This window comes from Triticum aestivum, chromosome 2B (genome assembly GCF_018294505.1).
Source record: "Triticum aestivum cultivar Chinese Spring chromosome 2B, IWGSC CS RefSeq v2.1, whole genome shotgun sequence".
In the NCBI taxonomy this organism is placed as follows: domain Eukaryota; kingdom Viridiplantae; phylum Streptophyta; class Magnoliopsida; order Poales; family Poaceae; genus Triticum; species Triticum aestivum.
Genome location: NC_057798.1, coordinates 96,903,283 through 96,925,843, shown reverse-complemented (window position 1 = coordinate 96,925,843; position 22,561 = coordinate 96,903,283). Strand labels below are relative to the sequence as shown.

At 46.2% G+C, this 22,561-nt stretch overlaps 1 protein-coding gene across 2 annotated transcripts; it reads right to left on the bottom strand.

Moving 5' to 3' along the window:
- Positions 1 to 1,421: 1,421 nt before the first annotated feature.
- Positions 1,422 to 14,220, bottom strand: LOC123043678 (E3 ubiquitin-protein ligase SHPRH). Of its 2 annotated transcripts, XM_044466198.1 has the most exons (19): positions 13,255 to 14,217; positions 12,802 to 13,008; positions 12,303 to 12,364; positions 11,716 to 12,199; positions 10,696 to 10,896; positions 9,470 to 9,725; positions 8,773 to 9,016; positions 8,139 to 8,299; positions 7,445 to 8,041; positions 7,063 to 7,229; positions 6,693 to 6,906; positions 6,416 to 6,607; positions 4,986 to 5,102; positions 4,294 to 4,539; positions 3,981 to 4,146; positions 3,479 to 3,666; positions 2,573 to 2,724; positions 2,113 to 2,374; positions 1,422 to 2,032 (listed from the first exon to the last, which is right to left on the bottom strand). In XM_044466198.1, exons 1-19 carry the CDS (start codon positions 14,079 to 14,081, stop codon positions 1,772 to 1,774), a joined length of 5,004 nt encoding a protein of 1,667 aa, XP_044322133.1. In that variant the 5' UTR covers positions 14,082 to 14,217; the 3' UTR covers positions 1,422 to 1,771. The 2 variants fall into 2 exon arrangements, with proteins under 2 accessions (XP_044322133.1, XP_044322134.1); XM_044466199.1 differs by lacking the exons at positions 1,422 to 2,032; positions 2,113 to 2,374 and having other exon boundaries at positions 2,672 to 2,874; positions 13,255 to 14,220.
- Positions 14,221 to 22,561: the final 8,341 nt, after the last annotated feature.

Genomic DNA, 22,561 nt, shown 5'->3' with positions numbered 1-22,561 from the left:
CCCACACCGTCTCTATCCTCAAAACTGCTCCCGTTCATCTCGCCCCCCAGAAGCACTTCTTCCCCAATCTTCCTCAGATCCATACCAAACAAATGGCAACAAACCTCTACGCCTGAATTTTTTCACCCAATCGACCTCTGTTAGGACTTAGGAGAGTGGGCTGCGGCCTTGAGCTCGCGCCGCCGGCCATGGCCCTTTTCCAATCTCACGGTGTCCTTCATGGATGTGCCACCGAGCTCGTGCTGCTGGTGCCGGCTTTGGCCGCGTTTCCGTGCTCGGCATCATCGTCGCGGCTCTCTGTCCAGCAAATGGAGGAGCACTTCGGGCGGAACGGTCGCCTCATGTATTTCCGCCTGGACCGCTCCATGTTCCTGATCTGGAACTCGTGCTTCTGTACTCGGGCTGCCATGGCCATGGTCGTGCCCTGCAGCTCCGGGTGCATCGCTTCCTGCATCGTCCGCGGGCAGAGAAGCCAACTCCCCCCCCCCATCCTTTTCACACGCGCACTCTTGCTTTTCCTCTCTTTTCTTGCTTTTCAGTCGAGGAAGCCGGCTCCTCTGCAGGAATCACCTGTCGTCTGCAGGCGACCACTTTTGCGCCACGATGGCATCCAAGCCTAGTTGGCCTGTGGAGCAGCACCCCTGGGGCTAACCGTTGGCCATGCCCTGCAACTGAAAGAACCGTCTTTAGACCTTTAATCTTCGGTGCTCAAGCTTAGCTCGGCTTTTACCGGGTAGCATCTCTGGAATATACGCCAAGGGAGAAAATGAACTCGGATAAGAATTGGAACGCCAAGGGAGAGAATGAACTCGGATAAGAATTGGAAGTGACTGGACTGACTTGATAAGAACTTGAGACCACTCGTGGTGACAAGGCAAGTAGTTTTCGTTGCTTTGTTTTCCAAGGAATGTAAGATCAAAAAAAAGATGTTGAAGAGGCAACACATGTTATTTGCTTTTGTTTCCCTTAGCTAATCACCTGGAGAACTAATGCATGCACGAGGTTATCCTTTCGTTTTCTATGAAATTAATGTTTGGAGCCATGTGTCGAGTGGTTGAGCCAATTGCACTAGTTTTTGCAGTGCTATACATGCAGCATAGTTAAAGTCCTTGGAGTGAAAGACTTGGAAAGTTGGCATGACAATAACTCTAGAAGCAAGGAAAACATTTTCTTCATCTTTCGTTGTCGCTAGGGCCAACGTGGATATCCATCGGTCCAACGTAACATTGACACAGACCCTTGTGTAGTGGTGTCTTGGTGCATTTGCGCTCGAGATTAGATACTTCATGCCCAAGGCAAAAGAAAACGATGTTGCCCATCTGCCGTGTCCACTTGCACAGCCGAATGCCCGACGCAAGTCGACAGCCGCAATGACATGTGGGCGTACCCAGGCGCTTTATAAGCTTAAAATACGCCATCAGTGACACAAACTGTACATGCTGCCTGCTGTAGTTCTAAGACAATATACTGTACATGCTACGTCCGTGAACATCACACACCTGACACAACTTGTATGGCAGAATCACCATCACAAAGATAGGAAATGAGATGGCTCGCGACACGTGACAAAGAATTACAAGTTCACCGTCTCCCTAAACGGCCACACCGGCGCCAGTGCTCTACGCCATTCAATCGGTGATGCCAGAACTTCACCACCGTACCGTCTACATTTATCTAAAATTTAGTGCCGCCTCCTGTAACCTGGAGATTCGGACGAGCACTGGAATTTCCAGTTAGACCAAGACTGCCTCAGTTACGTCATGGTGGTTAATCATGTTGCTCCATTGATAGCCCTCATTTCAGCAGCCAACCCAGCAGCGACTGACGGGGGTAAACTCCTCAAGCTATCACCGTGATCCTTATCGCCCTCCTCTGGAGGTTGATCGGGTGTTGCCACAGGAAACAGTGATTCGACGTCCTTCAGCGTCAGAGCAAGCTCGTCTTTGAAGTTCTTTGACTTGCGTTTGATCGTGGAGCAGACAGCTCTGCCCCTGTTCATTTTGTATATGCTGTCTTCTATTGTTTTCTTCACCTGAACACCAGTAATTCTATGAGTTTTTTCTTTCCAAGAATACTTTCAAGGAAATAAATGGCATGGGATGCGGTGCTTACTATAAACCGGTGGATGAACGTGCTCTTGTCTTGCCCAACTCTATGGATCCTACTGATAGCTTGTGCCTCAGCTGATGGGTTTAGTAATGGTTCCAGTAGGATCACATGCTGTGCTTCCAGTAGATTCAGACCATTTGCGCCATGCTGGATAAGCATTAGTAATACTTGAACAGGCCGCGTTTTGGAAACTGCCTTCTTCGCCTTCTCTCCATTTATACTGGATGCCAGGCCTTTAAATTGACAGAGCGCCAATTGTGATTTTCTGAAGGAAAATGAACTTGCATTAACCAACTGGCATTTTCTATAAGATCAGTAACGACTAGCAGCACAACTGGAAGCAGAATAAGAGAAAAGAAAAGAAAAGATGACTTCAAGATATCTAATATCATAATAGAATTATTGAGCTCAGCAGTGAGACAAATAATTAAAGCATGTATGGCCTGGGCTACACGTATCTCACCTTCCTCCTTTCATCCGAGCATAAGATATATTGTTAGCAGCAAGGGAATGCTCTAATACATCAAGGACATCATTCCAACTTGAAAAAACAAGTATTTTGGCTTCCCCATCAGTGGAAGTGATCTTCAAAATTCTTCTTGTCACAGCTTCAATCTTAGTCCAAGTAAAAGAACAAAAAAGATTCCATTAGTTATCACATCCAGTTTGAACACGTATTTACTAATTAGACAAGCCTGAGTTGGACAGCTTGGTGAGGTACATGGCCTATGAACCTGTGATTTCGCTTGTTGTCACAGCTTCAATCTTAGTCCAAGTAAAGATAACAAAAATATTTCACAGAGTTATTGTAGCCAACTTGAACACATAGTTATTAATTAAACAAGCCTCAGTTGGACAGCTCCATGAGGTTCATGGCATATGAACATGTGATCCTGTTTTTTTCCTTTAAACCCGGGCTCAACTCCTGTCCATTGCTCATAATGGAAATACAACAGTTCATGAGATTCAGACAGATGGAAACAACATGTGATTCTGCTAAACTTTATATAACAGCATGTGCATTCGCTTAGCACGAACTCTACTCCCTGAGCACAAATATGAAGTGCATATGGGTAACAACATCTAGAAACTCTGACGTTATGGATAGATTTGTCCAACTTTTCAGATAAATCACTTTTTACGTAAACTCTCAGATAAATTAATTGCAGAACAAACTATGTACTTGGCCAAGAATTAAGTGATGAGCAACTCAGTCTGATAGAATGGTTAGTGCAGAAGGTTACTTGTTGTTGCACACAGGCATTAACTGTAGCCTTCCGTATAAAATTATTACAAACAGGCAAACAGAAACTATAAATTTGAAACACACAACAGTAGAATGGTCATAAGTAAGCAAATTGAATGAGACCTTTGTTCCGTATGAGCCTTGGACAGAAATAGCGGCTTCTGTCAAATCATCAGCTTGTTTATCAGCATTTTCACTCTGTTTCTCAACCACAAAAGCAACATTCTCAAGATATGTACGTTGACGGCATGTAGGGCACATAATCCATTTTTTGTGCTTCCCAGCAGCTCGATCTGTCAGGTACAAACAGCCTGAGAAGAACGAGGAGATAAATTTAGTGAAGGTAAAGTGTTTATTATACATCAAATGGACATATGAGATGAATAATCAATGGTTTGCCAAGGCAGGGTTGCAATTTTCACAAAGAAGGCACTGCGGTTGGATTTGCAAAAATGAAGTCCATTAGTACAGCATGCAGGCAAACACATTGTAAACAGCCAATAATAGAGGGGCAGAAGCATTAACTGCACCAGTTAATGTATACTTCAACCGAGGTAAATTTAAGCAAAGATTACATACAGCATCACTTGTAAACAAATTTTGAGGAGATAACTTGGGTACTCACACTTGCAGCACATGGAGTGGCCACATTGGAAAACCATTTTCTGCTCGAGAATTTTCTCCTGACAAACTGGGCATGGTTCATTGCTAATCTCAGAACCAATTTGCCCTGTGGCAGGGAAGGAAGTCGCTGTAGCAACAGTGTTGCCTGACTTGGGCAGCATCAATCCCTAAAAGTAAAGGGAAATGCAACATATAAGTAGATTTAAAAGAAATGATTCAGGTGTTATACAGATTGAAAATAGTTCAGCTTTCAGGAAGATATGATGACAGGCCATAATATCAAGTTGACAGCAGGGCAGTAGTGATTATGTTACCTTCAAGTACCGGAGTTGGCCTCTTATACGAGCTAAAGATGTTAGAGCCAAGAACTTGTCACTTGTGAACTGCACGTTGTATGGAATAAGCTCTTCTCTGGTAACAATATTGACAGCACTGGGCTCATCGTCATTCTCTTTGAGCTGCAGCCGTGAGATAGACATCTTGATCTCATCATGAGCACGCAATAATTGGTTCTGAGCAATTGACAAACTCCTTGCAAGAGAAAACTCCTTGCGCATAGCCTAAATTAACAATCGTAATCAGAGAATATCCTAGCCCAGGATACTTTTTGAACCTTTCAAATTTGAACTAAATGTACAGAACAAAGCAAGCAAGATTTTAAGCTTTGACATATGGCAAGGTTCCTAAAATGATGGCTAATTGAATTGGCCTTTATCTCCCCTTGATGTTTTCTCAGATATTACCAAATGCAATTGATCATCAAACAAGATGTAGCAGGTTTTACATGGTAACAGGCTCAGTAGTAGTGGCTCAAAACAAGTGTTCTTTCTCTGATAAAAAATCATGACATGACCAAATATCACTTTTTAAAAGAAAAGGTACTCCTTATATACTATTCGTGGGCTTCTTGTATTTGCTATTCCTTATGCTACAGTAGAATAATCCGAAGTGCTGAAATGACCATCGTGCCAGAAGAGAAGGTGTCAATCTACAAACTATGATGTACCTCAAAAAGAAGTAAATGCTTCTTAGCAATTTCAACATATTGCTTTCCCAATACTCTCCTTGAGTGGGTTCGAATAGCCCTTAGAGCAGTCTCGGTTTGAGAAGGATGCCTATAGACCTGTAAAGAGAGGCAGCATATAAAACTATAATGATATAAAACTATAATGATGTGTTCAAAGCAGCATAATAAATAATGTTCTGTAAAAACATAATAATAATAGATAAATAGTTGAACACTTTTAACTCCTTTAAATGCCAGGTTTAACTGAAGATAGCCGATAGAAGAAGAAAAATTCTAGTTAAAAAGAAGTTAAACCAAATCATGTCCCTTATCTCTACTACTTTATAAATTGGAGTTGGTGGTGGTGGTGACAAGTTCACTCTCCCACCTCTATCCCGATCCCCATCATCCATCTAGGACATACAGACCATCTTCGATTTTGGCACAGCTCAGTCAAACCAAAAAGCCACCGCATCACTCGTGTTTTGGATGGGAGAATATTTCACAAGTACTCCCTCCGTCCCGAAATAAGTGACTCAACTTTGTACTAAATTTGTACTAAAGTTAGTACAAAGTTGAGTCACTTATTTTGGGACAGAGGGAGTACTTGGTAGGACACAATATTTTTACTATGATAATAACCAGACAGTCAATTCGCCAACAATTTTTCCCTGCCACCGCTCCTCCCCAATACCCATCCTCCATCAGACACTCCTCCCTGATATCCATCCTCCTGACTTTCAAATTTCAAAATCCGGTCATGGCTCCACCCCTTCAAATCTTGCAATGGTGCTCCATGGCCGCTGCAGTTACCCAGGTGCAGCCTGAACTGCGCCATGGCTGCAGATCTTAATAAGTGCATTGGTTGAAGTATATGCGGATCGCCCAACCTTCTCCATCAGTTTGGACTTCTGGTTTTACTTTTGACGGTTCATGAAACTTAATACAAGAGTCAAAAGGTCTTGGGTTCAAGTCTCTGATTTCGCAATTTAAATAAAAAATTGATTGCCCTCTTCCTGTCCATGTTTAGGGCTTATCGAGCCAGATGTGAGAGGAGTTGAAGTATATGCATAGTGCCCAACCTTCCCTATCAGTTCGGACTTTTGGTTCTACTGGTAATATGGTATCGTAGCCAAGAGTTCTTGGGTTCAAGTCTTGGCATTCACAATTTATATAAAAATAATAATTGATTTCCCTCCTTTTGTCCATGTTTAGACCTTCAAAGTTCGGGGTTTTGGTTCTGCTTGTTGGTGCATGAAACTTAATAGTTCCTAGTAGAAGGGAATAAAGGGAATACTCGGTGCAATACAAAGATGGATGAACAAAGGTCAAAAGGGTACAGTGAAGGGTATTCTAACTGACAAGTATTGAGCTATATCAGCAAATGAAAGACATGACAATCATCTGAATAAGGATGGAACAAAAGTCACCTGTATATTTTCCCGAACAGATCTTGGATTATCATTGTTGCCACCAACTTCAGATCCTTCATTAGTTTTTTTGTTACGGAAAAAGTGATTCAACTCATAGTTTCGCCTCTGTACATCCCGTGCTTCATCTACTGAAGCAATAACAGAATCATTGTTCGATTTCTTAACAACAAAGAGTCGTGCCTCATACCCCTAGAAAAAATCATGAGATTGATAAATACATTATTAGTTTCATTTTACCTAGAATACATTGAAAAGCATGATCATACAAGTTTACCTGAGACAGCCCATCTAATTCACACTGGATGCACAAAGAACCAGTACCATCATAGCACTTTGGACAATATCTCTGACTCTCAATGTCATCGTCCCTTGGGTTATCCATTGTTTTGTTAATTTCCAATAGCCTACCCATTAATTGTTGCCTTGAACCTTCCAGGGAATCAATACCAGCTTGAATAGTATACTTCAAGCCAGCAATAGTTTTAGCCCTATGCATAGAATAAAACAACCATGTTATCCATCAAATACTAATAATATTTTAATTTAGTGATTCTAATTCCTAAATAGTTAAGCCACTGCAACTTCCTTCAAAAATAAACCAGCATAAGATTCAAGAAAAAAAATGAACCAGTTTTAGTGCTGACCTGGACAATATCGCCCCTGTGCCCAAGCCAGTGGTGCTCTTGGTGGATAAACTATCAATCTTCTTAAAAAGCTCATCAGTATCATCCTTATTCTTTTCAATGCAATCCAAAGCGTATAGCCACCAACCCATACCCTGATTTTGTAGTTCTTTATTAAGAGTTGTGACCTAGAGGCAGGCAGTCATTAGAAAACAGTGATAAATTTAGTCTAGATAACTGTAAGAACTAGAGTAGAGGCAAACATCATGCTTATAAAGCACTAAGCAAGATCAAAAACACACAAGAATGTTACATAGAACATTCCAAGGAAGATAAGACGTGGATCAAAATCACTTGTTGCAAGTTGCAACCCAGAAAATAACAATAAAGTGAAGAGATCAACCTCTTCAAATGATGCACTGAAATCTTTCTGTGCTATTAATAGCTTTGTAGTAAAAACTGATAAATATTTTTCTTTGAGTGCGTTGCATTTCTTTCTCAAGCAACCATCAGCAAAACACTCAGATGACAAGTGGCATCCAGTACGATTCTCTGCATCCAACTCCACACTTATGGATGCTTGTCCAACAACATTTTTGTACTCAGAGGTTTCAGGACTACCAGCTGCCGAAACTGAGCCGATGTTCTCGGATATCTTATTTCGCTTTACACCACGTAGATCAGAATCCGCATGGCTAGTTTCCTTTCTTTTACGTCTGTAGTAGACAACAGGAGGTTGTATTTTTGGTGTGCATTCATGCAAATATTCAGAACTAGTTCTGAGCAGCTCCGCAAGATTGTGGTTGATATGAAGATTTAACAACGGGTCAACACGGAAATCATCAAAATTTTGGCGAGCTAAATCTAGTGCTTCTTTGTACAAAGAGATAGCTTCTTGGTTCTTTTGTTCAATGATAGCAATTCCAGCAAGACCATTCAGGGAAACAACAACTTTTCTAAGTTCTTCCTCCCCTTCAACTTTTGCTTTACCAATAAGAACCTGGATAGAGAAGGATCATGAAAAACTTAAGCACAAAATGAAGCAATTACACAAAAATAATTAGCTGCCAATTGGGGAGGTAAAATTAGTCGTTCACCTGTAAAATTTCATCCATGGACAAAGGAGTACGTTGCAGAGAGCAGAGACCAGAACTCCCCACTTGCGGATGGCAACAAGCCTGCCGAAGCTTGAGCAGTGGGACTAGAAGTTTGGCAGTGTCGTTGTTGGAGAGGTACACATTTGATAAAGCATTTGAATCTACAAAACAACAAAAGGTTAAAGCAGTTTCAGTTTTTTTTAAACAAAGAGGGTATAGCACAGTAACTGTACAACAACTGAATTAACACCTTTAACAGTGCTGTGAATTTGTGGTCATGAACAGCAGCTGAATAACACTTTAACACAGGCCTTCAGGGTTTGTAGTACACGTGATTGCTTTGTTCGAGTGCACGTGTGGAAAAAGTAACTGAAAAGGGAAATTTCTGACAGAAACTATCTCATAGGCATGACATTTAAGAGAAAATAAAACAAGAAAAGATGCAGATCTTGCATCATTGCCTAGTATATTGCTGTCTTATAAGACATGTCCTTTAGACTATAATTATTTCCCTCCCAATACAGCAATAAAAGAAAACAAAAGCAGAAAAGAAATGGAATATTTAAAATCCTGTCCCTGCAGTATCAATCTAGCAACCAGAAGCAGAAAATAATTGATATAGTGGACAAAGTACCTGGCGTTAGTTCCCTTCTGTTGGCATCATTTCTTAAACGTTTAATAATTTCATGTGCATGGTCCATGCAAGTTGCATGCTGCTTCTGATAGAAATATTCTTCAATTGAAGAAAAGATGAGCCACGAGAAACACTCTTCTTGTGGAGGCAGCTGTAATTCCCCTGAGACATGAATTTTAGAGGAGCGCCACATGATTTCCTTGAAGAACTTGTGTGTATAATTCATAGCTATCGTATCTCCCCTCTGCAGTTCATTTCAATGAGGAAAAGGTCAAAAGGATTAATTAATCCAACCATCTTGAGGAACCAATGTTGAAAAAAGCTTCCATCATGGCTTCATCCATATATTGCTATGCCAAGCAACAAATTTGCACTAAGATTGGCATTCTTTAATCAGGTTTTACAGTTCTTCAAAGATGTTCATCATCCATGCATGTTTTTGAATTATATGAACCTACAGATGAGCAATTACCTTATAAGCTAACAGTAAAATTCATACCATCCTAGGTTTATAAGCTATTGGTGCCTCACTCAGCATCAATGGCAAGTGTGCAACTCTTTCACTATCAGTGATTAATATTTCTAACAATGATAAATAATACAGTATTATGTTTATTCTTTTGTCAATAGTTAGAGCAACTGCAGTATTATGAAAGATGTATTAAATGCTTGCAGATACCACAGGCAGTCAATGTACCTCATATGGGTCTCTAATAATGTCCACCCACCACCTATATGTGTCAAATGGACTTGTTCTGAGAAAGCGTAGAAGGCCAAAGAGATCATCAAGCCTGCGTTGTATTGGAGTTCCTGTAACACACCAACGGTGTTGCGCATTTAGCCTCATCGCCATCTCAGTAACAGAAGTTTTGCTGGACTCTACCATCTGAGCTTCATCCAAACAAAGCCGCCACCAGTGGACCCTTGTTAGGACAGTTGGAATGACAGGGTACCTAAGTGTGTAATAAGAGTTCAGTAGAAGTTAAGCCATAGTTATTTCCATACTATTGAATGATTGGCGGGCCTAATGAGTTAAGCAACGCAATGCATATAAGACTGCAAGCATTCAATGGAATACAAGGACCAAATAAGCTAGTTCGCTTCTATTTCAGCTATTATCAGTATACCATAATTATAAACAGAATAAAAGCTCAAGTTAATTATATTTTAATGCTAACATTGTCAGGTGTAGCAAGATTCCGCATTCAGGTCATGCAAGACCAATAGATAGATATTATAAATTCACAATTCTGAAACCCGAAAATGATAACTCAACACAACACAACACAATAGAGAGCACTCGTATAAAAATAAAAGATAGAAGTGTGAGCATCCAACCCTGCCACCACCAGCAGACGAACACAGAACAGAGACTTGCTGACCCTGCTTCCTAGTAACCATACAACCCAAAGTGCTATGACGAATGTGTAACACCCTGCGTCTCAAAGAGGCTAACAGCTGCCCAATATGGGGTGGCCACGTATTCGCAGCATCTTGCTTACAATTGCGCCCTCACTTCATGTATAAGGGATTAAGCAGAGATGCCTATGTCTTGGGTCGACAAGGGTTATATGCAAGTGAAACGGAAATTAAACTGGAAATGTGATACTGAAGGTGGCAGGCGCTACAGAATGTCTAGAATAAAGAGGACAAAACCCCTTCTCCGTTAAAGACACATATTAACTGAGGTTCACATTGTCATATAAGTCAACTTTCAAAATAACAGAATAAGTTGATCAAGTATGGCCAAGCTTCAGTGTGAAAAATAAACATTAACTCTTCTGAAATCTGAATAAATGGTGATCGCTACAGAATGTCTAGAGTGAAGGGGACAACACCTCTTTTCAGTTAAGGACAAATATTAACCAAGGATTAAGTTGATCTTCAGTATGGCCAAGCTTCGGTGCATAAATTAAACATTACCTCTTTTGAAATCTCAAGAAACGGCGATCACCATCATGCCGATCAGAATCATGCGACAGATCTTCTTTGAGGACATCATAAGTTGTCAAAACAACATCAGCAGTGCTTATTTCAGTCAGATCATTTCTTTGGTTAGAAGCTGAGTCCAAGTTCCTTGCACCTTCATAAATGCGAACGTCCAGAGATCCTGGCCTTGTGTGTCTAAGAGAAAAGGAACTTAACAGTCAGCACTATCAGCATATGCAGATAATCGCTGAACAAAGGAGGTACCGGTAAGCATTGGAATAATCAAAACTGGATAAGGCACTTGCAGCTTCAATTATACGCATAGATTATACTACACTGGAATGGTGTAGCAAAATCTGTTGCACATGAACAAATTGTTCTTAACCGTTGAGAACTTCTTCCAAAATATGCATATTTATTTTATTATGAAAAAACATTTTTTTTGTCATGAGCAATCTTAATTCCTACAGACACGGGAAAAGAATTTCAACTCAAAGTTGCAGAATTTCTACAATGATCCGATAAAAAGCAGTGAAGTGGAAGTTAAAACAGAACAAAATCAACATTCTACGTTCCAATCGAAGAGATATGCATCTGAAATTAGGAAGGAATAATAGCATATAGAATGGTCAAATGGTCAGGCAAATGCTTTAAGTTTTCCGATGAGTGGTGTGGGTTCAAGAAATCACTACAATAGGGTCAAGCCCAGCCTAGTGCAGTTCATCTCCTCTCTTACTAATTCTATCACTAAAAAACTTACTTTTATTTCCCTGTGCTTGTGGTTCTTGCAACTACTCCCCTGCCTGATGGGGGGGAGGGGTTGTGATGACCAATACACCATGTAACTAGTCTGTAACAATTCTTGGTGTGAATATATGTCAGTAGGAGCCTTTTCTACTGTCCTTTTTATGTTCAAAAAAAGTCATTACGAACTTCGGAAAATGAAGGTCTGCTATTCCTTCAAGAACTAGAGACAATACTGCGCAGCTATTGTTTGGACAGGAGAAACCATACCGGGTAATCTCGGAGTGCCACTGTGCCAATATCGGTGACGGGCATACTATCAATGTAGCATGACTGAAAATAGTAGTTTGAGCTGCTTCAGCAAGTTCCAAGCATACCGCACAAATATAGTGTTCGTCCGTCTCTGCAATAGAAAACTTGGCTCTCTTCTGCCTTCTACTTTCAGTCTTCATGGTGCCTTTTTCATTCTTTGACAACACATCATCATCGTCAAAGGTTAAGCCTTTCTTGGGTGAGTAACCAACACAATCACCGTGTTGCCAAGCATCACAAATGTCACATTGAACCCATATCCCTTTGTATGCAGAACTTTCACTTGCAGCCCCACAAATGCATTCAACTCTATCTCTTTTCTGCCTACTTATCAGATCTATTTCTTTTCTGGTTCGAGGGACAGAACAATCTATGGAAAATGTGCTACGATGGGCAAAAATGCAAGCCAAAAGCTCAACAGTTTTACCCAAACCCATTTCATCTGTAATAATTTAGCCATAAAAAGGAAAATTAGTGATGAATATACTTAGTGCCCAAAACATTAGTGCACTGCAATTATTTCCAAACACTTAGAATCAACATACCAGCCAAAATCCCCCCAGAGACATGAGGTGGAGAAGGCTCTGGTTGCAATGAAACATTTCCGCTGCAAAGTGACAGATTCCATGAAACTGAACCATTCAAGAATGTTGCAGGAACAAATGTGTTCCAAATCCGAAGAATTGGAAATAATATATTTTTGGAAAAAAGAACTGAGTAATAAGACAACAAATATGCAAAACAAATACTAATATGCATAGGAGTCTAAGAAGTTTCGTCGCCGTATCCTAATAGCCTAAAGCTATCCTAAATCAAGCAAAACCTTGATAGCCAAAAAAATCTCAACATACTAGACCACAAACACACTTCTTTCCTTTGGGCAACACCACCCAACATCACCCAGCATAAAACCATATTACCATTAATTTTCCTTACATGAGTGCAGGGATAATTATGTAACTGTAGTTCAAACATGCCAATCTGCATTGAAGGAAAGCGCAGCAACATTGAGGGAAGTACAAGTGATATGCATTGGACCCTTACTTGAAGGGATTGTAGAACATCCTCGAATTCTTGCTAATAAAATCTATGGGAACACAATAGGGTGCATGATGAACATAGTCCTCGTTGGGTGATGGAACAGTTGTATTTCTCTTTTCACGCTGAACCATCCAATTTGCTGCACGAAGTTGGTATGGTCTGAGATGAGGGAGTAAATCAGGAAGTTCATCTTTCAGTAGCTCTGCACCCCTGTCAACAAGTAGTAAGAAAAAAGCATCATATAACTAGAATGGTGCTATCATAATACATCTAAAATTGTTTTGTATGGCTCGAGATCGCAGATAACCAAACATTTCCGCCAAGCCAGCATATGTATGCCATACTGACGTTTATTTTTCACATACTTCTTGAAGTTTACAGATAAAAGTTCAGAATAATTGCCTCAACTGTTTCCTAATAACCAACACATGAGATCATGAGATGTAAGGCACTCACGTCGAAGGCTTAACGGCTTCATAGAAAGCAGCAAGATCAAACTGTGAGTCACTCTTCGGGGCAAAGTCACAATCATCATCACCGTCCGTCGCTGGAACTAGACCATCCATCCCATACATGACAGCCGACGTCGTGACCTCGGAGCGAACCCAAGCCATCACATTCATCAAACTCTTCCTCCAGGGCTGCCTGGCAACCTCCAGCAGTGATTCACACGCATCGAAAGCCCGGTCCATCACCTCCACTCTGACCCGGAGCACCACAGCCGGCGTCAAATCATCACCATCACTCGGCAATGAGCTATACTCCCAAACCCACAGCGTCACGAACCCCAGGCTGACCAAATGGGCAAGGCCGGATACGCCTTCGTCGGGGCCATCAAAGCAGCCAGAGACAAACGCGCCGCCTCCAAGCTCCTCCGCGTGGTACTCCAGGAGCACGCTGTCGGACGGCACCACCGGCCAGTGGCCCAGCCTGAACCCGTCCTCCGGCGCGTCCCGCACCCGCAGGCGCAGCGAGAACCTCCCCCCGTTCCCGGAGGACCCCTCCTCCGGCGCCCCGGGGCCGGCCCCCTCCAACTTCCCCTCGCCCCCGAGCCTCACGTCGCGGAGGACCAACTCGGCGAGGTCGCGGCGGTCGTCTACGGGGCGACCACTCGCGCCGCCGTCCACCTCCACGAGGACGTCCCTCCTCGCCTCGCCCTTGGCCGCGCGCTTCGATTTGGAGGAGCCGGCGCTGCTAGGGCTCGGCGCGTCGGGCTCCGCGGCGGCGGCCGCGCAGGCGCCGAGCCCCCTCGCCCGCGACGGCCGCGACTTGATCCTCCCCATCCTGCGGCGGCGGGCTCAGGCGGCGGCCCGCTGGGGCATTGGGGCGAGGGTTTTTGCGCGCCGGAGCGGAATTGGGCCGGGCGGCCGCGAAATCCCCCGAATCCCTCGCGGCTGGGGCGCGGGGAGGAAGGGGAGGGGTGGGGGGGGGGGGGGGGAGGTGGGAGCCGGGGACTTCGGCGGAGGCGGCGGCCAGCGCCGGGGAGATTGGATTGGAGGCTTGGCGCGCTGGATTTCCGCTTCCCGGGGGGACGCGAGAGGGGTTTTGCGCGAACGGGGAGGGAGATGGGGGAGATGAAGAGGGGCAGTCGCGGTTAATTTTTTAAAGCGGGGAGGGTGATTTGGGATGCTGGTTACGTGCGTCGTGTTGGAATTGGAACCGTAAGCGTGGGAACAGATCCGAGGAAGAATTAACGAAACTGTTTTGATAGATTCTCTAGAAACTACTCCGTTCGCTTGACAAATACTACTATAAAACATTTTTTATATAAAACCTGTATACTCCCTCCGTCTAGGTGAGTAAGTCATCTTAGATTGTGCACCGTGACCAAGGAGGATGAGAAAACGAAAGAACTTAATGTTGTGCACCGCAAGTCATATCTTGCTTCATATTAGACCACCAGAATCTCTGACGAATGTCAGTACATCTTGGTACTACCGGGATGAATAGACAAAGGTGTATCATGAGCTTCTTCCATAACCGCCTAAGTCTTATCCAGGTTATCTTTTGAAGGGATCACTAGGTGACCTTTAAAGAACAAAGTGCCAGTATCATCAATAGTGAAGAACGAGGGCTTTCCTTCTTCAAGGTAGCGCTTAATTTTGTGGGCTTGAGAGTCATACTTCTGCAGCGTCTTGATGCTTTCCACGAGATCTGGTATAGCAACCAGGGTATTGAGAGAACCCTGGGAAACAACGTGGAGGTTCATTTTGCGGCTCTCGGGAGGAGGGGGAGTGAGAGCACTAGGAGGAACAATATGGAGGTTCAGCTTTCTGAATTCTTCAACAAGCGAGGGCTGAACTTTGTGAACCTGGAGGTGGTTGCAATATGACTTGCGGCTCAAGGCATCAGCCATTACATTAGCCTTGCATGGGGTATACGAAATACCCAAGTTAAAATCTGCAACAATCTCCATCCATCTCTGCTGACGGAGGTTCAGGTCTGGTTGAGTAAACAGATACTTTAGACTTTGGTGGTCGGTGAAGATCTCGCAAGGATTACTGAGAAGGTAACTCGCCACTATTTCAGTGCATGGATAACAGCAGCAAGCTCGAGGTCATGAACTGGATAGTTCTCTTCGTGAGGGCGCAACTGACGAGAGGCATATGCAATCACTTTGCGCTCTTGCATTAGGACAGCGCCTAAGCCTTGGCGTGAAGCATCACAGTAAATGATGAAGTCCTTCTTAGCATCTGGAGGAGCAAGCACTGGGGCAGAAGTCAACTTGTCTTTGAGCGCGTGGAAACTTTCCTGACACTTTTCTGTCAACTAAAACTTGACGCCCTTATGAAGCAGGTTAGTCAGGGGTCTAGCGATCTTGGAGAAGTTCTCAACGAATCGATGGCAATAGCTGGCGAGTCCGAGAAAACTTCTGACTTGCTTGACATTCTTCGGAGGAGTCCAATTAAGAATAGCTTGAACTCGCTCGGTGTTGACGGCAAAGCCATCCTTGGAGATGACATGCCCAAGATAGGTTACTTCAGGAAGCCTGAATTCACACTTGAAGAACTTGGCATAGAGTTGATGCTCTCTAAGCTTTTCCAGAATAAGACGAAGATGTTCATCATGTTCTTCTTCATTCTTGGAATATACCAGGATATCATCCAGATAAACCACGACAAACTTGTCGAAGTATTCCATAAAGATATAGTTCACCAGATGAGAGAAGGTGGCTGGAGCATTGGTTAATCCAAAAGACATGACAGTGTACTCGTATGAACCATAGCGAGTCACAAATGCGGTCTTTGGGATATCCTCTTCGCGGACATGGATCTGGTGGTAACCCAACCTCAAGTCGAGTTTAGAGAACACTAACGAACCAACCAGTTGATCATATAGGTCATTGATCTGAGGAAGAGGATATTTGTTCTAAATGGTAGCTTGGTTAATAGGACGGCAGTCTTGGACCAATTGGTTTGTCCCATCCTTCTTCTTGACAAAGAGAGAAGGTGCTCCCCAAGGAGAGCAACTTGGGCGAATGAAACCACTTCGAAGAGATTTGTCGATTTCCTCCTTGAGCTCAATGATTTCATACGGCGACATCTTGTAGGGCCATTTGGCTATAGGAGTGGTGCCTGATTTCAAGTCGATGATGAATTCGACAGCTCTGGCAGGGGGATCCCTGGAAGTTCTTCAGGAAAGACATCGAGGAATTCTCGCACAACGGGAATATTTTCAATGCCCTTGAGTGGTGTAGCGTTCAATGCATTCAAGGCATAAAGCCTTGCCTCGGCATTCTGAACCAGACGAGCATTGTAGCTAATTATTTCATCAAAAGGGTATAGCAGATGGACGGTCTTAGTGGCGCAAACTATAGAAGCAGTATGCGCCTTTAAACAATTCATTCCCAAAATGAGATCAATGCTACAGGACTTCAGTACGATGGGAGAGACAAGGAATTCCAGTCCTTCGATTTCAACGGGGATGTCGTTGCAAATCATGGAGGTCCGACATTGGTCCGCAGGGGTGTGTACTAATAGCGAAGCGTTCATGTCTTCGCTTTTAATGCCATGCATGAATGCAAAATCTTCTAACATGAATGAATGCAATGCTCCTGTATCAAATAAAATGGATGTTGGTACTGAATTTACGAGGAGTGTACCTGAGGGAGTCCTGGATTAGGGGGTACTCGGACAGCCGGACTATATACTTTGGCCGGACTGTTGGACTATGAAGATACAAGATTGAAGACTTCGTCCCGTGTCCGGATGGGACTCTCCTTGGCGTGGAAGGCAAGCTTGGCAATCCGGATTTATAGATCTCCTTCTTTGTAACCGACTCTGTGTAACCCTAACCCCCTCCAGTGTCTATATAAACCGGAGGGTTTAGTCCGTAGGACAACAACAATCATACCATAGGCTATCTTCTAGGGTTTAGCCTCTACGATCTCGTGGTAGATCAACTCTTCTAATACTCATATCATCAAGATCAATCAAGCAGGAAGTAGGGTATTACCTCCATCGAGAGGGCCCGAACCTAGGTAAGCATCGTGTCCCCCACCTCCTGTTACCATTAGCCTTAGACGCACAGTTCGGGACCCCCTACCCGAGATCCGCCGGTTTTGACACCGATATTGGTGCTTAAATTGAGAGTTCCACTGTGCCATCGCGGTAAGGCTTGATGGCTCGCCTTGTTGACAAGGACAACGTCACCTCTGGGGGAGCTCTTGCTGTAGGCCAAACTCCCCGACTAGGCAGCTTCATCATGACCGCTCGTTCGGCCGCCGCACCGACGATGACTTCTCGGGTCATCAAAAACAACCTCCACATCAGCTCGGAATTCGCTGAGCAGATGGATCCAATGGAGATCTCCTCCCTGAACTAGCTCTTTGATCGCATCGCCACTCTGGGATTCGCTACGGACTATGATCGGATCGGGCTTAAACCCGACCAAAGGGAGATTAACTCTCCGTCGGTCACCCATCAGATAGCGGTGGTAGAGGAGCAATGCGGCGATTCTTCCTCTATTTTGAGGACGAACTCACTACAAAAAAGAAGACACATCCGTGACATTTTGGGCCGAACGAAATTTTTTCTGTCATACATATGACACTTCTATGATGATAATTGTGACAAAACCTGGTATCATCATAGATGTGGTGGGCTCCTACTTCTATGACAAAAAATCATGACAGAAAATGGGCTTTTCGTCTTGGGCGGGCCGGAGACGCAGCTGCATGACATTCTTTGGGCCGTCCATGCGGGAAAAAGTCGTGGTAGAAGCGAGGGCGAGGAAAATTTTGGGTAGTTCCCGGTTACGGTGGGTGGTCGGGGGCCGAGCGATGCGTGTTTCTCTCGTACACGTACGCATGTGTGTGCGAGGCGTTGGCTCTAACTGAACCCGAGCGAGGCGTTGGGCTCTAACTGAACCCGAGCGATTGCACTGCAGGCTACGCGTTACTGAACCCGAGCATCGATCGATGGCTGTTAACTGAACCCGATGGAGCGATTCCTTCGCTACTGCTGCTAACTGAAGCTGATCAATTAAATGAACAGTGAGCATTGCGCGGGGGGGTGGATGAATAGTGAGTGGTGGCGTTGCCTCTGGATGAACAGGCCCCCCGTGATGTGGAGGGCTGGATGAACAGTAGACGGTGGAGGGGTGCTCGTGGAGGGGTGGTTGAACAGGACCCCGTGGTGTGGAGGGATGGATGAACAGTAGATGGTGGAGGGGTGCCCGTGGAGGGGTGGTTGAATAGGACCGCGTGGTGTGGAGGGCTGGATGAACAGTAGACGGTGGGGGGTGCACGTGGAGGGGTGGTTGAATAGTAGCCGGTGGAGTAGCGCGCGGTGGAGGCTGGATGAACAGGAGCCCGTGGATGAACAGTAGCAGGTGGAGGCTGGAGGAGGTCGACGGTGGATGAACAGTAGCCCGTGGAGGCTGGAGGAGGTCGACGGTGGAGATGAACAGTATCTCGTGGAGTCCCGTTTTGTGGTACGCCACATCCCTCCCGATGAACAGGACCCCCGTTTCGACCGTAGGAGGTCCGTTTCCTCCGTTTTGCGGTACGCCACACCCCTCCCGATCAACAGGACCCCCGTTTCGATCGTAGGAGGTCTGTTTCCTCCGTTTTGTGGTATGCCACACCCCTCCCGATCAACAGGACCCCCGTTTCGACCGTAGGAGGTCCGTTTCCTCCGTTTTGCGGTACGCCACACCCCTCTCGATCAACAGGACCCCCGTTTCGACCGTAGGAGGTCCGTTTCCTCCGTTTTGCGGTACGCCACACCCCTCCCGATCAACAGGACCCCCGTTTCGACCGTAGGAGGTCCGTTTCCTCCGTTTTGCGGTATGCCACACCCCTCCCGATCAACAGGACCTCGTTCCGAACGTAGGAGGTCCGTTTCCTCCGTTCTGCGGTACGCCAAGCCTCGTTTCCATCGTCTGTTCTGTCCAAGCCCTCCCGATGAACACGACCACGCATTCCGTTCCGACCCAGCCGGTTGGCTCCCACGCGTTTTGTTGCCTCCCGATGAACACGACGCATTCCGTTGCCTCCCCATGAACATGAAGCATTCCGTTGCCTCCCCATGAACACGACGCATTCCGTTGCCTCCCCATGAACACGAGCCCTCGCCGTACATATGCGCGACTAAGCGTTCGATGCCCCGCCCGTATATACACATACGTGGCCGTATTTTCTTTCTTGCACCCTGGCCGCTGTAAGTACGTGTACATGCTACGTGCGCGCCTCTACTACAACACGTGCGCGCCTCTACATCGACCAGTATGTACGTACACGTTCGCGACCAGGATGACAACACTACGTACGCTTCGACCAGGTGGGTCCCGACTGTCAGGCACTTCCTTGTGTGCGAAGATGTAGCTGTTGGGTCCCAGAAGTCAGGGGGCGAATCGTTTTTTTGTCCGGACGCACTTCCTTGCGTGCGAAGGTGTAGCTGGTGGGTCTCAGCAGTCGGGGGGCGAATCGTTTTTTTCGGACGCACTTCCTTGCGTGTGAAGATGTAGCTGGTGGGTCCCACCAGTCAGGGGGGCGAATCGTTTTTTCTCGGACGCACTTCCTTGCATGCGAAGATGTAGCTCGTGGGTCCCAGCAGTCAGGGGGCGAATCATTTTTTTCGTGAAATACGGTGGCCCGTTCGGTGGGTCCCCACTGTCAGGTGGAGGAATAATTATTTTGCGCGTAATAAGGAGGCACTTCCTCGCGGCTGTCGTGGACCCAGCTGTCAGCCTCTCCACGTACAGTCCACGTCCGATGGAAGTCGTTCCTTGACCACGTTGACCACGCCGCGCCGAGAGCACCACGGCGGTGGACGACGGCGAGGCCTAGGAAGGGGACGACACGGAGCCGGGGAAGACGCAGCAGTGGATTCACACGCGGAGAGAAGTACGAGGGTTCACTGGTTCGGCTACGCTGCCGTCGCCGCAGAATAACAGGGGGTGTGGGTGAGTGGAGGGATGGCCTGGCCAGCGGTGGGAGTAGTAGGGGGCGGTGAGGCCTCCGCGGCAGCACAGCCGTCCACGGGAGGCAGGAGCAGGCGGCACGACCGGCGCTGCTTTGGGCGGCTAGAGCAAGAAGACCAGAGGTTGAAGAAGCACGACGGCCATTGGATGGACATCGTACAGTCACTGCGGCTATAATCGTTTATATTGACTAAGTTGACAAAGCCCTTGGTACGTCAACTTAGTAGGCCCACAGGTCAGCTTCTGAAACGGTGCGCCCCAGATGTCAGGGGGAGGAATCATTTTTTGGGCGGGTGAAGCTAGAATATCCGAGATTGAAGAAGAAGCACGGCATCCGTTGGATGGACATCCAACGGCCATTGCTGCTAGAACGTGTGTTGACTATAAGTTGACAAAGCCTTGCATACGCGTCAACTCTGTTTTGTTTAGGGGACGCGTCAACTTAGTAAGGCCAGAAGTGTGTGGCAGAGAACTTATAGCCCATTTGAGATTTGTAAGAATGTGTAGCCCATTTTTGAATTCTAATGGAATTTACTACAGCCCATTTACAGTTTGTTAAAAGTACATCCGATTTCAACCAACCGTTCAAAACAGAATTCAATAAAATTTCCCACATTTTGATGGGATCCGAATATTTTTATCCCGAAATTTCTAGTCAGATTAAATACAATTTCAATATAAATTTATATTACGTAAAAATCCAACGAAACATTGCGCTCGTAACAATTAATGAAATTAAAATTTTCAATATTCCAAAAATAATATTTTATGAAGTAATCACTGTTTGGTGCATTTTTTATAGTTACTACCCTGATTTTATAATTACATCCCATTTATTATTTATTAAAGCCCATTGTCGGAGTAAATGACCACGAGTAGCCTAGCCGGCTCCCTTTGGCCCATTGAAAAAACAACAGGTCGACCGAACCTTGAAGCACCCAAGACGCGGGGCCGCCTTCCTCCGGCCGGCTGTCTCACAGGCCGGCTACCGGAAGGCGGCCCGGCCCTAAACTCTCTTGGAGGATGCCATGATAGGGCCGGCTCTAAGAAACCGGCCACGGAAAGACCGACTCCAAGAAGCCGACCCCTGGCAGGCGGCCAGGGGCCGTGCCCTAAAAGTCTGCACCCTCATAACGATGATGGGACGGGGCGTCGCAACAGTGGACCCTGCCACCCCCGAATCCCGAAGCACGCATGGCTATAGTACGCTGTACGGGACACCCATCACCCATCCGGCGTGGCACTGTTGCCATGTTGATCATGACGCCCTCCACGACGGGCTACAAGTACGGCCCGTAGACGGCGGGCCCCTTCGGTCAGAGAGACGCCCGAAGGCGGCCTGGCCTCCCCCAGTCGGCCTGAGGCATGGTCGGCTTCCTATGGTCGGCTTGCTCCCCTCCTCGGGGCGTGCACACCATTAAGGAGACAAGACGAGGTAAGGCTACAGTGAGAGCCCGCAAGGCGGCGGCACTGTAGCCATGCTTACCTTGACAAAGCCCTCGTCATCCGAGGCAAGGCAACAGTAGCCAGCCCCCGACAAGACCCCCAAGCGGTGGGGCCGGCCTGTCGTCCAGTGAGCCGACGGCCAGCGGGACCCACCAGTCGGCGAGCCCCAGCGGCCGGTGGAGAAGCCGGCGGCCACAGACACTGACGGCTAGGGCCCGTGCCCAGTCGGATTACCATTGTACCCCCGGGGGTAGGCCTATATAAACCCCCCGGGGCACCCATGCAAAGGGTTGATCTCATAGAGTATTAGACATTACCATAGGGAGAGAAGAGAGCTAGCCTTGCCCTTCTTCCTCCTCCCACCGAACAGCTCAAGGAGCCTCTTGTAGCTTCTTATCGATCTAGTGATCATGCGGAGACCCTGCAAAGCAGGAGTAGGGGTATTATCTCCACGGAGAGCCCCCAACCTGGGTAAGATCCGCCGGCATGCATGTCTTCGCCTCATCCCGTTTCCAGGCACCGGCGATGTCTTACTGGCTCCCACAATGATAAGCCATCCGTTGGCATATGTCGCACCTACCACCCGACATTTGGCGCCCACCATGGGGCGAGGTGCACCGTCGTCCGGAGACCTGCTCTGGACGGGAACCCTTTTCCTCCCCAACGAGCATAGCCAGCCCGGCACGCCCAATGGCGCTTGCCCCGACGCGCTGCAAAGCGTCGACGACGCCTGCGCAGCGAGCTGCCTCGCCGATCTTCTTGGCGAGGCTCGCATCTCCGACGAGCCCGCGTCCGACGCGGGCATAGGCTGCCCCGAGAGCCGCCTCGTCAGCCTCCTCGACCAGCTCCACATCTCCGGCGAGCCTAGCACGGACTTGGAGTCGGTTGGCTC